This window comes from Crocodylus porosus, unplaced genomic scaffold, assembly GCF_001723895.1.
Source record: "Crocodylus porosus isolate Cpor-Errol unplaced genomic scaffold, CroPor_comp1, whole genome shotgun sequence".
NCBI classification, from domain to species: Eukaryota; Metazoa; Chordata; order Crocodylia; family Crocodylidae; genus Crocodylus; species Crocodylus porosus.
Window position 1 is genome coordinate 4,895,961 of NW_017728911.1, and position 13,582 is coordinate 4,909,542.

The 13,582-nt window shown below is 47.4% G+C and overlaps 1 protein-coding gene across 1 annotated transcript in view; it reads right to left on the bottom strand.

The window, feature by feature from the left end:
- The window catches only part of CSPG4 (chondroitin sulfate proteoglycan 4), a 74,242-nt gene extending 66,691 nt beyond the window's left edge, over positions 1 to 7,551 (bottom strand). Inside the window, exon 1 of the mRNA XM_019533344.1 lies at positions 7,355 to 7,551. Within this exon, the coding sequence (XP_019388889.1) occupies positions 7,355 to 7,448 (94 nt within the window). The 5' untranslated portion in view covers positions 7,449 to 7,551. The remainder of the gene's footprint in view (positions 1 to 7,354) is intronic.
- Positions 7,552 to 13,582: the final 6,031 nt, after the last annotated feature.

Here is a 13,582-nt window from a genome sequence, read left to right on the forward strand (position 1 = left end):
GCGCTGCCTTGACTAGCTAAACATGGTCCATGCTTCTAAACGTGTCCATTCTTCATCCTCCTGTCCTAACTCAAGACATGGCACACTACAGGCTTGTAACCATATGTAGGCAGAAACTGGGCAGGGGGGAAAGTCTATAGAGGGGTTGTACCAATATTTGATTCTCAGAGCCACAAACTAGCTCTATTAAGGTCCCCTTTGTGCTTGCACCAAAAAGGGGCTGTAGTGTTGGTTTATGCAGTCAGTGAGGGATTTCCTGCCGTGGTGAAGCCCTAGATGTTATGGAGCTGACATGGCTGGCTGAATGCCATCCCTCTTTGCTGGTCTCTCAGGGAGCATGGCTAAGGCTCTGTGCTCCAACCATCCTCAGATGCTAGAATAGCCCCTCATACTGTTGGAAGTTGGGTGTCTTATTAGAGTGGGTTTGCTTGGGACCTGCCCTGGCTCCCAGATAGCCCAAGCTAGGGAGCCACAAAACTGGTATAAAGTAACCTTTGTTTCCTGTCCTTGGGAACAACATTAAACAGGTCTTAGTTAGTTCCAGGAATAAGGGCCTGGAACTGGCATAAGTTCTTTGGCCCAGATCCTTAGTAGGTGTAACTCTACATTGCTCCATGGACCCCAATTTACAGCAGCTGAGGATTTGGCTTTTTGTATATTTGAGGGATCAAATGCACTCTACTCTTACTTTGACATCAAACTGGAAAGGGCCCAAAAATATCCAAGGAGTACACTGCTTTCTGCCATCACTAAACCTTCAAGTCTCCTTTCCCAGTCAACAATGCCTTCCACCCATTCTCTTCCATTTAATGGACAAGCTGGGAGAAGCGGACAAGACAATCTCTGTGGAAGTTTGAAGCTAGTAGCACTTGCCTGGAAAAGTGAGAAACACTGACTAAACTTGCTTGGTATGTACAAAGCTGGAAGGAGCAGTCTGGAGATCGTGTATTTTTTGGAAACAATAAGAGTATTTGTACTGTGAAACATCTAAAGTGAGTGCCAGAGGAACACTAGAGCCATTTTGGAAAAAGACATTGGTAATGGCCTTGCTTGGTTAATTTCTGTCTAGCATATAAAGGTTGGGGTCAGATGGAAGGGAAGCCATTTTATTCATTATCAAAGCAGAAGAGAAAGAAAATTTCCCCATTAGCGTGCCAGTTACCAGATTCTGGTGAGTGAAAAACAAAGGGGTAGAAAACAGATGATGAGGAAAAGGCCTGAATGCCTTTTTTTACCTCTGTCTTCACAGACAAGGTCAGTTCCCAGACTACTGCACCGGACAGCACAGTTTGGGGAGAAGGTGAGCAGACTTCAGTGGTGAAAGAAGAGGTTAGAGACTATTTAGAAAAGGGGAACGTGTACAAGTCCATGGAGCTGGATGTGGTGCATCTGAGAGTGCTAAGGGAGTTGGCTGATGTAATTGCAGAGCCACTGGCCATTATCTTTGAAAACTTGTTGTGATACAGGGAGGTCCTGGATGATTGGAAAAGGGCAAATATAGTGCCCATCTTTAAGAAAGCAAAGAAGGAAGATCAAGGGAACTATAGACCAGTCAGGCTCACCTTGGTCCCCAGATAAATCATGGAGCAGGTCCTCAAATAATCCATTCCTAAGCACTTGGAGGAGAAGAAGGTGATTAGGAACAGTCAGCATGGACTCACCAAGGGCAAATCATTCCTGACCAATGTGATTGCCTTCTATGATGAGATGACTGGCTCTGTGAATATGGGGAAAACAGTGAACACGATATACGTTGATTTTAGCAAGGCTTTTGATACTGTCTCCCACAGCATTCTTGCAAGGAAGCTGAGGAAGTATGGGTTAGATGAATGGACTGTAAGATGGATGGAAAACTGGCTGGATTGTTGGGCTCAATGGGTAGTAGTCAATGGCTCAATGTCTAGGTGGCAACTGGTATCAAGTGGAATGCCTCAGAAGTTAGTCTTGGTGCTAGTTTTGTTCAATATTTTCATTTAATGATCTGGAAGGTGGAATGGAGTGCACCCTCAGCAAGTTTGTGGATGACACCGAGCTGGGGGGTGCAGTAGATATGCTGGAGGATAGGGTTTGGATTCAGAGTGACCTAGACAAATGAATTGGAGGACTGGGCCAAAAGAAATCTCATGAGGTTCAATAAGGACAAGTGCAAAGTCCTGCACTTAGGACAGAAGACTCCTATGTACGGTTACACCCTGGGGACTGACTGGCTAAGCAACAGCTCTGGGGTTTACAGTGGGCAGTAAGATGGATATAAGTCAGCAATGTGCCCTTGTTGCCAAGAAGGCTAACAGCATACTGGGGTGCATTAGTAGGAGTGTTGCCAGCAGATCAAGGGAAGTGATTATTCTGTTCTTTTTTGCACTGGTGAGGCCACATCTGGAGTACTGTGTCCAGTGTTGGGTCTCCCACTATAGAAATGATGTCAACAAGTTGGAGACAATCCAGCTGAGGGCAACAAAAGTGGTTCAGGGGCTGGAGCACCTGACTTGTGATGAGAGGTTGAGGGAACTGGGCTTATTTAGACTACAGAAAAGAAGACTGAGAGGTAATTTAACAGCAACCTTCATCTACCTGAAGGGGGGTTCAAAGGAAGATGGAGCTAGACTGTTCTCAGTGGTGGCAGATGACAAGAGCAAGGAGCAACCATCTCAAGTTGCAGCAAGGGAGGTTTAGGTTGGATATTAGGAAAAACTTTCTTACTGGAGGGTGGTGAAGCACTGGAACAGGTTACCTAGAGAAGTGGTGTAATCTCCATCCTTGGAGGTTTTTAAGGTCTGGCTCAACAATGGAACAATATAGTTGAGGATGGTCCTCCTCTGAGCAGGGGGTTGGACTCGATGACCTCCTGAGGTCCCTTCCAGCCCTGATTTTCTATGATTCTAAGACAGTTTGCAGTGGACAGTTATGGAGAGAACTGCATTACTGGAGGAGCACATGCTTCTCATGAAAAGAATCAGGGAGGGTAAGAATCAGGGACCAAGCAAAAAAAAGTGCTTGTCGGTGGTTACCTTTGGAGTATGAAATCAGGAGATTCAGCTGAAGAAAATAGTTAGGAAGGAGAAGATTGAAGCTGGTTGAAAAATTTTATTAAAGAAAATAAGAGAGGAAAAAATGGCTTTTCCCCACACTAAAATGTTTTCTGTAAAAAATGTTTTTCAAAATTTTCTCATTTTTCAACTAAACTCCCAAATTGTTCAGTTTTCAAAAGCTGAGAACTGAAGGTATTCTTTTTCTGTTAAAAATTGAAAATCTCCAGTAAAAATGCTGGAAAAAATGGAAAGAGTTCATTTCTTTAAAAATGATGTGATGAGAACATACTTGTTGATTTTTTACCAGCAACACAGAAAACAAGATAGTTGAATATTTGGAGACAGGCAGAAGTGAAAGTCAAATAGTCAGATTTAGAGACAGACAAGAAGTCCTCTCAAATGAGGAGGATAAAGTGTTTTGGTTTGCACTAGCAAGCAAAGCCATTGTAGGGTTGGATCAAATTTTAAGGAAGGCTAAAGGAGCAGATCAGGAAGGAGACATGGAAAGCATCTAAATACCAATAGAAGGAAGTGCTGGTCAAACATCAAAACACTTGATTTTCTGATAGCCTTAAGAAAGAAAGCACCAAGACTGGTTCAGTGCATGCTATGAGTTCGTGTAATTCAGTACTCTGAGTGCTCAGAAAATGTTTTGCAAATCCCACAGCTTGGGTATACATGCTGGGAACTCATGATTCACTGCTGCCTTGGGAGCTTGTCTTTGCTCCAGGAGAGCCATTGCAGAGTCAGCGCAGCTCCCTGAGAAGTGAAACTATCTTTGTTGGGACAAAGTGTTCTTTAAAAGTGGAAATTTTTACTCTTGCAGCCAGTTGCAAGCCTCCTTCTTCAGGCAAAAATGCTGAGTGAGTGTGGGGAGACAGAAAACAGGAATTTGGAGGAGCAGTGAGAAGGGGCTCCTCTTCTGGCTGGCCTTCCTGGTCAGCTCCAGCCCATGTTCTCTCTCCTCTGAGATGGGAAAGAGGAGAAGACAATAAATTGTACAGCCAGACTGCCTGAGGGGCCTGGAATAGGGCCTCTCACCCATGCTGTAGCAGGGCTTCTGAAAGGCAGAGGAAAGCATTGCTCACCATGAGAAGGACTGCAAAGCTGTGGTGGGGGGCATGGCAGAGCAGTCTTGGTTGGTCTAGAATCCTATTCCCTGGGACACCTCTGTTACTGAGGTGTTTCCCTGACCCCAGTTAGTGCTTTGGATGCTCTCCTGCCATGTCCCCCTGTGAACGCCCTCATAACTATTGCCTAGATAGTCCGTCTAGAGAATCCTACAGATGCAGGACAGCTTGGCATTGGACTTTGCTTTGACCAGGGCTCATATAGCTTGGAATGCAGCAGACTCTGTGCCATGCGTCTGGAAGAAGAATTCAGCTTGCAGGATCCCCATAATTGTTTAAGGCTGTTCCTTATCTGTTGCCTACCCCCTCCTCCTGCATTCATCTGCCAGTCCTGGGCCCTGCAGAGAGTGGAGCTTTCAGAATGGTTACTAACGTGTGCCTGGTCAAGTAAGGCTGATACAGTCACAGTCTAGACCCACAGGGCTTTGGGGTGGGTGGAGGAGGTAGTGATTGGTGAAATGACTAAGTGTTTGTTTGCTTTATAAATTATTTATCCTGTTTATCTCATTCTATTATAAACACCCCGACTCCGCCTCTGTCTTGCACTTAGGCTTCTTACAGCAAAATCTTTGTTTATCTCATTCCATGATGAACACAGACGCCTTGATCCTGCCACCCTACTATCATGTGCTAGGACTCTTTCTTGCATGTATTCTGCCTGGTACCCTGACACCATAGAGCACAGGAGTATATTGAAGTCCACAGCGCCCAGAGTGATACCCATGATAAAGATGTCCTCGTGAAAGCTGGATGAGCCACTGCATTTGTGAAATAAGGGCTCTTGGTAACTCCTGTGTGTAAAAGCTTAGCCATTCAGTCAGGGAGTACAGACAGCACCATGTGACCATGACGGCTGTCCTCAAGCACCTAAGCCAGTAAGACAAGGAAAGCATCTCCTAATAGGTCACCCTTGTGAATGGAGAATGAAGGGGTGGGACACAGCAGTGGAGTCAGGAGAGGAAGGGCTGGAGGTGTTCAATATTGAAGCATTAGTCTGATGCCAATGGTCCAGTCCAAAAGAGGGTGAGGCTGGCATGAGGGAATCCTCCTGAGGTTAAGGCTGGCAACTGTCTGTTTCTGGATTTATGACTGTCTGGGCAGAGATGAGGGTGAAGGGGAAAAGCCAGCAAGAAGGAGGGTGGAATTTAAGTAGCGGGATCACTGAGCAGCATGATGAAGCAGGGAACACCAGCAAGTCTTGGCTGTGCCAAGCAGTGTGTGGTAAAGCCTGGCCACTTCATAAGGGAAAAGAACTATAAATCAATGCTCTGTGTTGCCGCCTATCCTGTGCCCTACAGTAACCCTTTCTGGCTGAACAGAGACTGGTTCATTCCTTGTGTATCTGTCACTGTTCCAAGCCCTCCATAGTCCCGAGTCACTGGGACTTGAATTAATCCCTTGCCTTCTGCACCGCTGGCTGTCTTCTACTGCCCAGATCACATTGGATGCAGTGGAAGCATTTCATTTTGCTGCTCCTATTCAAGCACCTCAGGCCTTGAACTAGAGGCACACCCTTCTCTGAGGGACAGAAGATACTCCTCAGCCCTGACTCCTTGTTGCTGATTTATCTAGAGACTGAAAGGTACACATACCTACCACATATGCAGCCTGCCTCTCCAATGTAGATACAAGCTATGTATGTACCTAGACTTCTGTACTGATGTCCATCACCACTGAATCAGAGCAGCTATGCGTGAGAAAACTGATTCCGTGCATCCCATTACTGCAGGATGGGCAAAGCTGAGTCCTGGATGTAAACCAAAAGTGCACAAACACTGCATCCCTCATCTGTTACTGGCGGTAGCAAGGAGCTGTACTTTGAACAGGAGCTGGCTGCAAACCTGGCTGCGGTGTCAGCCTTCAAGCTTCAAGCCCAAACATGGACAGAGGGCTGGGTGTGCTGCTCCCATACTGGCCTCTCTAATGAGATACTGACAATGTATGGATGGTCCATCCTAGCAGTGTGGTGCTATCTGCAAAGTGGGAAGAGCATTCACTTCCAAAGCATCTTTTCTCTCCTGGTGACATCCCCGCCCTGCCTGGGCCAAGGGCAGATGGGCAGGATAGGAGCAGAAGCATGGGGTAGGTTAAAATTGCTAGCAATTTGCCACAGGGCACAGAAAGGGTCCTCCCCAACTGCATGAGGGTGTGGAACAATACAGAGCAGTGCTGTGGGGCATGGGGCACCTGGCAGTTGGAAGGCACTTGGACACATCACCTGCCTGCTCTCCAGTCAGTGCCCCCAACAGAGTTGTACTGCAGGGCATAGGGGTGCATGGGTTGAATGAACATGGGAAAATGGGCCACTGCTCAGCATATGGCTGCTGTCCCAGATGGATGTGCTGTGATGGCTGGGGGGCCCCTGGAGGAAAGGGGCATATCAGAACTGGAGAGCACAAGGGTGTCTCACATGTTCGGTGTGTAGCTGGCATCCTTGCCATAGGGAAGCAGGGTACATGTGAGCTGGGGGCTGCCTAGGGTTTGGAGGCTTTCTCACTGACAGCAAGTAGAGGCAAAAATCAAGGACCCCACAGGACTGAACCCAAACCTATTGATTCCAATGGCAGAATTTGCAGTTGACACGCGTTCAACACCAGTGCACCTAGTACAGCCTATTTGCTAAAGATTGGCTTCTTCAGAGACCATGACTGCCATGACCCCTTTACTTCCCCATCCAAAATACTTCCCAGTCTCCAACATAAACAAAATCCCTGGTTTAAAACAAGCACCTCATCTGTTTAATCCCAGTCAGAGGCAGCACAGGGCTGAGACTTTATCACTCAGAAACTGTTCCTTCTGATTTCCTGCCCAGTTCTGGCTGGTTTGAAATCACTACCCCCATCATTCCCAGTGCTGTTGTACCTGTGTTGGGAGGGGGGATATAAGGAGATGGTCTTGTAACCAGTCTCCTTATTTGCTCCCTGCAGCTGCTGTCCCAGTGTTTGGACTGTCTGGGCTTTGAGACAAATCTGAGTTCATCCCTTCTCCAGCCCGCAGCCAGGGTTTCAGCACTGAACTATGCAGGTCTGAGGGCTAATCTTGCTCATAACCTTGCTTCATAATCTTACTCATAACCTTGCCTCTCCTCTGGTCACTGACTGACCCCAGCTTTGTCTGTGTCTCTCTCTGGGGCTTGAGCTCTGTATTCCCCAGTCATCTTTCTGAAAGCTGCAACAGTACAAGCGGGAGACTTACCTCCAGGCCCAGGGTCTGCATGTAGAGCCAACATCTGGAAGCCAAGCTGGAGAAGTGGCAGCAGGAGAGCTGGGGAAAGAGTGCTGGACCCCATGGTGCAGACCTAGAGTGGACCAGCAGCCAGTGTTCCCCACGCTGCGAGAGGGGAAGGCAAGGGAGGCACAGCCTCAGACAGAGCCTATCTGTTTTCAGTTGAGGGCTCTGCTACTACTATATTTAATAAACTGCTGCTGAGGGAGGGACCTTCTGACTTTCCCACCAGTCACAAATCTGGCTGGGTTAAAACAGGCAATTCTCAGATTACAAGTTGTTTCTTCTTAAAGGGCTACTGCTTCATGATTGCATCCCACCCCCAAATATTTCCTTATTCCTTTTAGTGGGGAAAGATTCTTTCTTCCTCCATGGTTTTTCTGGGCTGCCCAAGCCTAAAGCCAGGGACTATATGATGTCTCACTGCTGTTTGGTTGCTGAGGTAGGAATAGGACATGCCTGGGAGGAGGGGAAGTCCTGTTTTAGCTGAAAGATCCCCTTGGACCTACCAGGGTCTGACATCACTGAGAGATGGAGTGTCCCTGGAGTGACAGTAAGGAGACTGACTAGAGAGCAGGAGTACATGTCCCAAATTCAGATTCATATCAATCAGAAGAGGCCTGAGTGGAAAGTGATACCCCCTTCCCATGCTGACCAGAAAAAAAAGCATATGAGGACTGGTACTAATAGCAAAATAGAGGCTTGTGTTTGTTTTGTTTCTCCAGAGTTCCCAGCCTTTTCCCCACATGCTTCAGAAGCCTAGTGAACTCCCCAGTTCACAAAGGCGTTAGCTAGTCTCATGGGCTGAGGGCTAAAATAATAATAAAAAAGGATGGTCTCACATCGTGGCATAGTGGGAGTGTCTACACATGCAAATAAACTGGGAGCAGTTTACTCTAGAGTAAAATACCCTAAAGTAAACTCTCCTGAGCATACTACAAATGCATGGATGCGGGAACAGACTTCCTGCTCCTAGCAGCAGACTGCTCCTACTCCCTGTGGCCCCGCACCAGGCCGCCACAGCAGCCAGGGGGAGCTCTAGGTTCCCCCTGAGCGGTAGCTCAGGGGCTGGCAGGAAGCATGGGTACAGCTGTCTCCCGGCGAGGGCTGGAACATTGCTGCCTGCTCCCAGGAGCTGCCTGCTGCCAGGGCCTGGGGTGGGAGATAAGGATCTCCTAGCCTGGGCCCACACTGCCGGTCTGGGAGATAAGGATCTCCCAGTCCCCACTCCCCAGTTGTGAAGTAGGGGCTGGGAGACATAGTCCCTGCCCCAGCTCTGGTGGCAGAGCTTGCCCTGGCAGCAGGTAGCTCCCAGGGGCAAGGAGCAATCTCTTGCCCCCGGCAGACAGGGAGCACATTTACTCTTAGTCAGGCATCTACACGTGCACTACTGCACAGTAAGTAATCTAGAGTAAGTTTGCTACTTGTATTTACAGGTAGCAAATTTACTCAAGATTAGATCAAATTATGGTGTGGTAAGCATCTGCATTTGTAGATGGTGACACTTACTACATAGTAAGTGTTACTATTAGAATTTTTTTTGCCAGAGCCCTCCAATGATTGACACAGCAACTTGTCCAATGTGGTATCAAGTGAACTTTAATATTAATCCCTAGGCTTTATTACAAGTTTCCTCCTCATTATGCGACCTGGCAAGTGGTTTCTTCAGACGTTACAACAATGACCTTCAGTCTTACCGGCCTCAGATCCTCTGCTGGGTGTGTGGGATGTTAGTTTCTGGATTCCCTGTTGTTCAAACAACTATTCCAAGGTTGCTCCTGTCTCCTGAGGGTGGCAACACAAAACACAGGTGCTCCTTTGTTTGTCCATCACTTTTGAAACTTTTCTTATCCCAAATTGTCCAGTCCCTTGGTTCTGTGCCAAGCATTCCTTATGTAGTGCACCAATCCCCTGGCACAATGCCAGGTAGGGAAACTGTTGTTCCTTGCTCACCTAGTGCCCAATCACAGTATTGACCTCTCCCAGTGCCACAGAAGGCGCTCTGTTCAATTTTGTTTCTTAGTTCTGGCAAGGCCTGGACTATGGCTAAAAAGCCTTAGCATAACTCAGTTTGTCCACAGCAATCATTAGCTCTAATCTCAAGTAAAGCATCTTGTGTAGATGTGCCCAATGTGTCCTAGTCCTTCACCTGCGTGCAAGCACAAAGCACCCTGTCTGGCTGGTTTCATGGCTGTTCCCAGGAAAATTCATTGCAATTTATAGCAGTTATCAGGGGAGGCTTTGATCCCATTCCCAATGACTAGCTGATCTCCTGAGATCTCTTCCAACTTTAATTTCTCTGATTCTAATGATACTGAAAGAGGTTGCTGGAGATCATAGGATTAAAAATAAAATGGCTTATTCCACTGAAGCCCCCTGAGGCTGCCTAGGGAAGCTGTGGAATTTCCTTCCCTGGAGGTTTTCAAGAAGAGGGTATCTATCTGCCTGAAATGGTTTAGGAATAGCACATCCTGCATCTGTGTAAGGGGCTGGGCTAGGTGACCCTCAGGTTCCTTCTAGCTCTTGGATTCAGTGATCCTAAAAAGGAGATTTTATTTTTATATTTACCTCAGTGATACGATACAGGGGACTGTTTCTCCCCCCATTTCACTGAACTGATCAAATAGCCTCCTCTCCATCGTTCTGAACAGATTTTGCCCTTTGTGTCCTCAGCTGTAGCTCTGCATTGTCATCTTGCTACGGCCTTGTACCTCTCCTCCGTGCCACCTCCTCGTGTGGTGGGCTCGCTGCTTTTGCCTGACAAGCCTGGCTTGGAGAAGGACACTTTGGATTGGTGGAACATTTCCACCAATCAGGTAACAGCTGGGAGGGGCTTGCCCCTCCCCTGCTCGGGGGATGGGGATGTGAGGAGCCCCTGGACCAGATTGAAGACTGCGTTTGCAGGTCTGGCAGACTTCAGCGGCGGGGCCTCCGCTGGAAATAAAAGCCCAGCATGCTCAGCACACTGGGCAGATGCAGCGAGGGACTCTAGAAGAGAAGAGCCAAGAAAAGCTGGGGAGCTCTCCCCCAGTGGGCCGTAGGCCCAAGGCTCCTGAAGCCTCCACTGGATCAGCTCGGGCTGTTGACAGTGCACAGGGACGGTGTGAGGAGACTCGGCCCTGGGGGCAGTGTGAGACTGCTCGGGCCCATCGTGGTGCGTGGTTTGGTGCACGCAGCCCAGGTTTTGGGAGCCACAAGCAGCAGCTCAAGCCTGCAACCCCGGCAAGGCCAGTGTACCGCATGGTGCACAGGGCAGCACACAGGGCAAAGGCCTTGGGGGGCCACAGTGAGGTGGTTTAGACCTCATCTCCCAGCAAGTGGCCAGATCCCATGGTGAGCAGGGCGGCACATGGGCCTGAGCCTTGGGAGTCAGGTAGTAGCAGAGGCTGCTTGGATTAGTCACCCAGCCTGAGGCCGGCCGGCCAGAGCCTGAAGGGCCTGGCCTGTGCTAAAAGAGCCTTGGTGCCAAAGCCAGGGCACAGGGAAATAGTAGTGCTGCAGCATGAGGCTCAGCACCCAGAAGCCAGCAGCTGAGAGGAGCCGAGCCCTTGGTGCCCAGAGCGGGGCACAGGGTGGGGAGGAGCCCAGTGGCGCGGGAGAGGCCTGGAGAGGTATTCCAGCAGAGAAGACCCCACTGAGCTGACCACTGCCACCTGAGGGAGCCTGAGTCATTGGGCCCTTAAGTCCCACAGGGGAAAGACATTTGGAGCAGGCAAACCCAGAGAAGAGGCTGGGTGAGCAGCCCCCCCTGCCTAGTCAAGGCCCTAAGAGGAGGGGCCCCTGGTGCTTCCTGGACACCCCCTCCCCACCAAGGGACGCCATTGGAAGGAGGACTATTTCTTGCTATGAGTCAGGGACTATATTAAGGAATAGATGGTTATAAGATAGTTCATGTTTGTGCCTTATGTTTTGTAATTGAAATGTTGTATTGTGATGTTGCATTGTGTTGATGCTGCTGAAATTGTTTTATTGTGATGGGTAAATAGTGTTATCATAGGACAGAGTCATTTTTGAAAAGCATCCTGTTGGTTTCTTGGAATGGTAGGTCCCCTAACTGGGTAGGGGTCCATTTGATGCCTATCTTTCTGCATTAATGAACGAGGGAACTTGGTTATTGGTTAATGTTCACTGTGTAAATATATGCATATGCTATTTAGTTTTATGTTTATGTATATTATAACTCAATAAATTGTATATAGTTAAAAACTTTGGGCTTGGGGTAACTCTATAGAGGAAAGAGGGACTCGAAATTCTGGCATCCCTCTCACACCACCCCCTCCTGCCTATCCATCCCATCCAACTGAGAATAGGGCACACCCTTGTGTGTACCCGTGTTACACTTGCATAAGAAAGCTTTCAGTCATTACACTCTTTCAGACTGCTTACAGAACACTCATCTGCAAGGAGTTTTAATTAAAAAAAATATTGCATGGATTGTGGTTCATAGCCACAACAATAAATAGTAGAAGCACTGGTGAACGCTATGTCTTCGTTGCATCCTTTGATTGGCCAACTCTGGCCTGAAGTCAGTTAAGGCAGTATTATAGATGCCATGGCAGGTCTGTACCAAGTGGAAGATGCTTGGCTAGTGGAAGGTAAATCACACAGATCACTAGGCGTTTTTTGCAGGCCATCACACCATTTTTGCAATGTCTTTGATTCACCAGATGACTCAAGTGGTTTCACATGATCAAGAAAACATTGTTACAGTTTTGACTGACTCAATGTTGGAATTCTCTTGTATAGAAGACATTGTAGGTCTGCACATAGCCTGTCCGTCTCCACTACTATCTTCTTGGTGCTTATCAGGATGAACAGCCCCAGCAAAGATGTATAAACAGTTGACATTTGTAGGTATAAGGCATCCACTGACATAAAAGAAACTTGTATTTAGTGCTGGGTCCAGCTTATGCATATGTGATGACCCCATACACCATAAACTTGTTCAACACAAGAGTTGCAAAGTGACAGTACATTAGACAGATCTGGACTCTATCTTCGATATGGGCATTTGCCTTTGAATTGGTGTGTTCTTGTGAGTACATGTTCAGGAAAGGGAAACACGAAAGCAGGAGAGACTTTGGTCATAAGTATTTACATGTATCCTTTGCTGGAAGCAGAGTCTGCGTTATTCACAGCTGAGAGCATGAATCCCAATCACTTAGACACTTAGGAGTCCAGACATTGGAATTGAAAGTGGATAGGACCTGTGGGGTGATCCAACAGCTTCATTGGTTTCCAGGGTAAGATTGTTCCCGATGGTATATTCTCTTGTGAAAAGCTATGTTATAAAACACACATTGCTTAAATAATTTAAGAATGAGCAGGTTTCTCACTGTTTTTTGGATCTGTATTCCCTGGCTAAAGTACAGACTAGGGAATTATTATAAATGTATGAGTTTTATTAGCCAAAACAGCTTAATGTAAAGTAAGAGATTCTAGGAACCAAAATAAAGATGAATGCATGATAGGGTTCATAATGCCAAAAATTGAATTCAGTGTGGGATGCTAAAATTTTTAAGTGATAAGAAGTCAATTCAATGAGTGTTTTGCCATACTCTTTTGCACAGGCAGACTTTGATCTTCGCTCTTTACTGGGGGAGCGGAGGCGGGGGGGAGCGGAGGGAGGGATTTAGATATTTAGAAAGATCACTTAGAAACAGTTTCAATCCACTTCAGAACTACTTTGTCCAGGGGGTACTCACAGCCATTGCTTTTCCACATGAAGATACACATTTATCCTCCATTAAATCTAAGCAAGCTAAGTAAATAATCATATTGAAGGTATTCTAGATAGGTCTGTATCGGCTCCATGCCATTCTCAAGGATGCCTCTGAAAACAAGCCCTCTATTCCCTATTGGAAACAAGTGTCTCTGCCTCCACTGCCCCAAAACCTGAACAGGGCTATAGAGACATCTACACAGTCCCCGTTCTTTTGAGACAGATAGAGTGGGTGCATGTGGGTCGGACTTGTTTTCATAGTTTCATAGTTTCTAGGGTTGGAAGGGACCTGAGTAGATCGTCTAGTCCAACCCCCTGCTATGGCAGGAAAGAATACTGGGGTCAAACAACCCCAGCAAGATGTTCATCTAACCTCCTCTTCAAGACCCCCCAGGGTAGGAGCCAGCACCACTTCTCTTGGAAGTTGGTTCCAGATCCTAGCCGCCCTGACCTTGAAGTAGCGCCTCCTGATATCT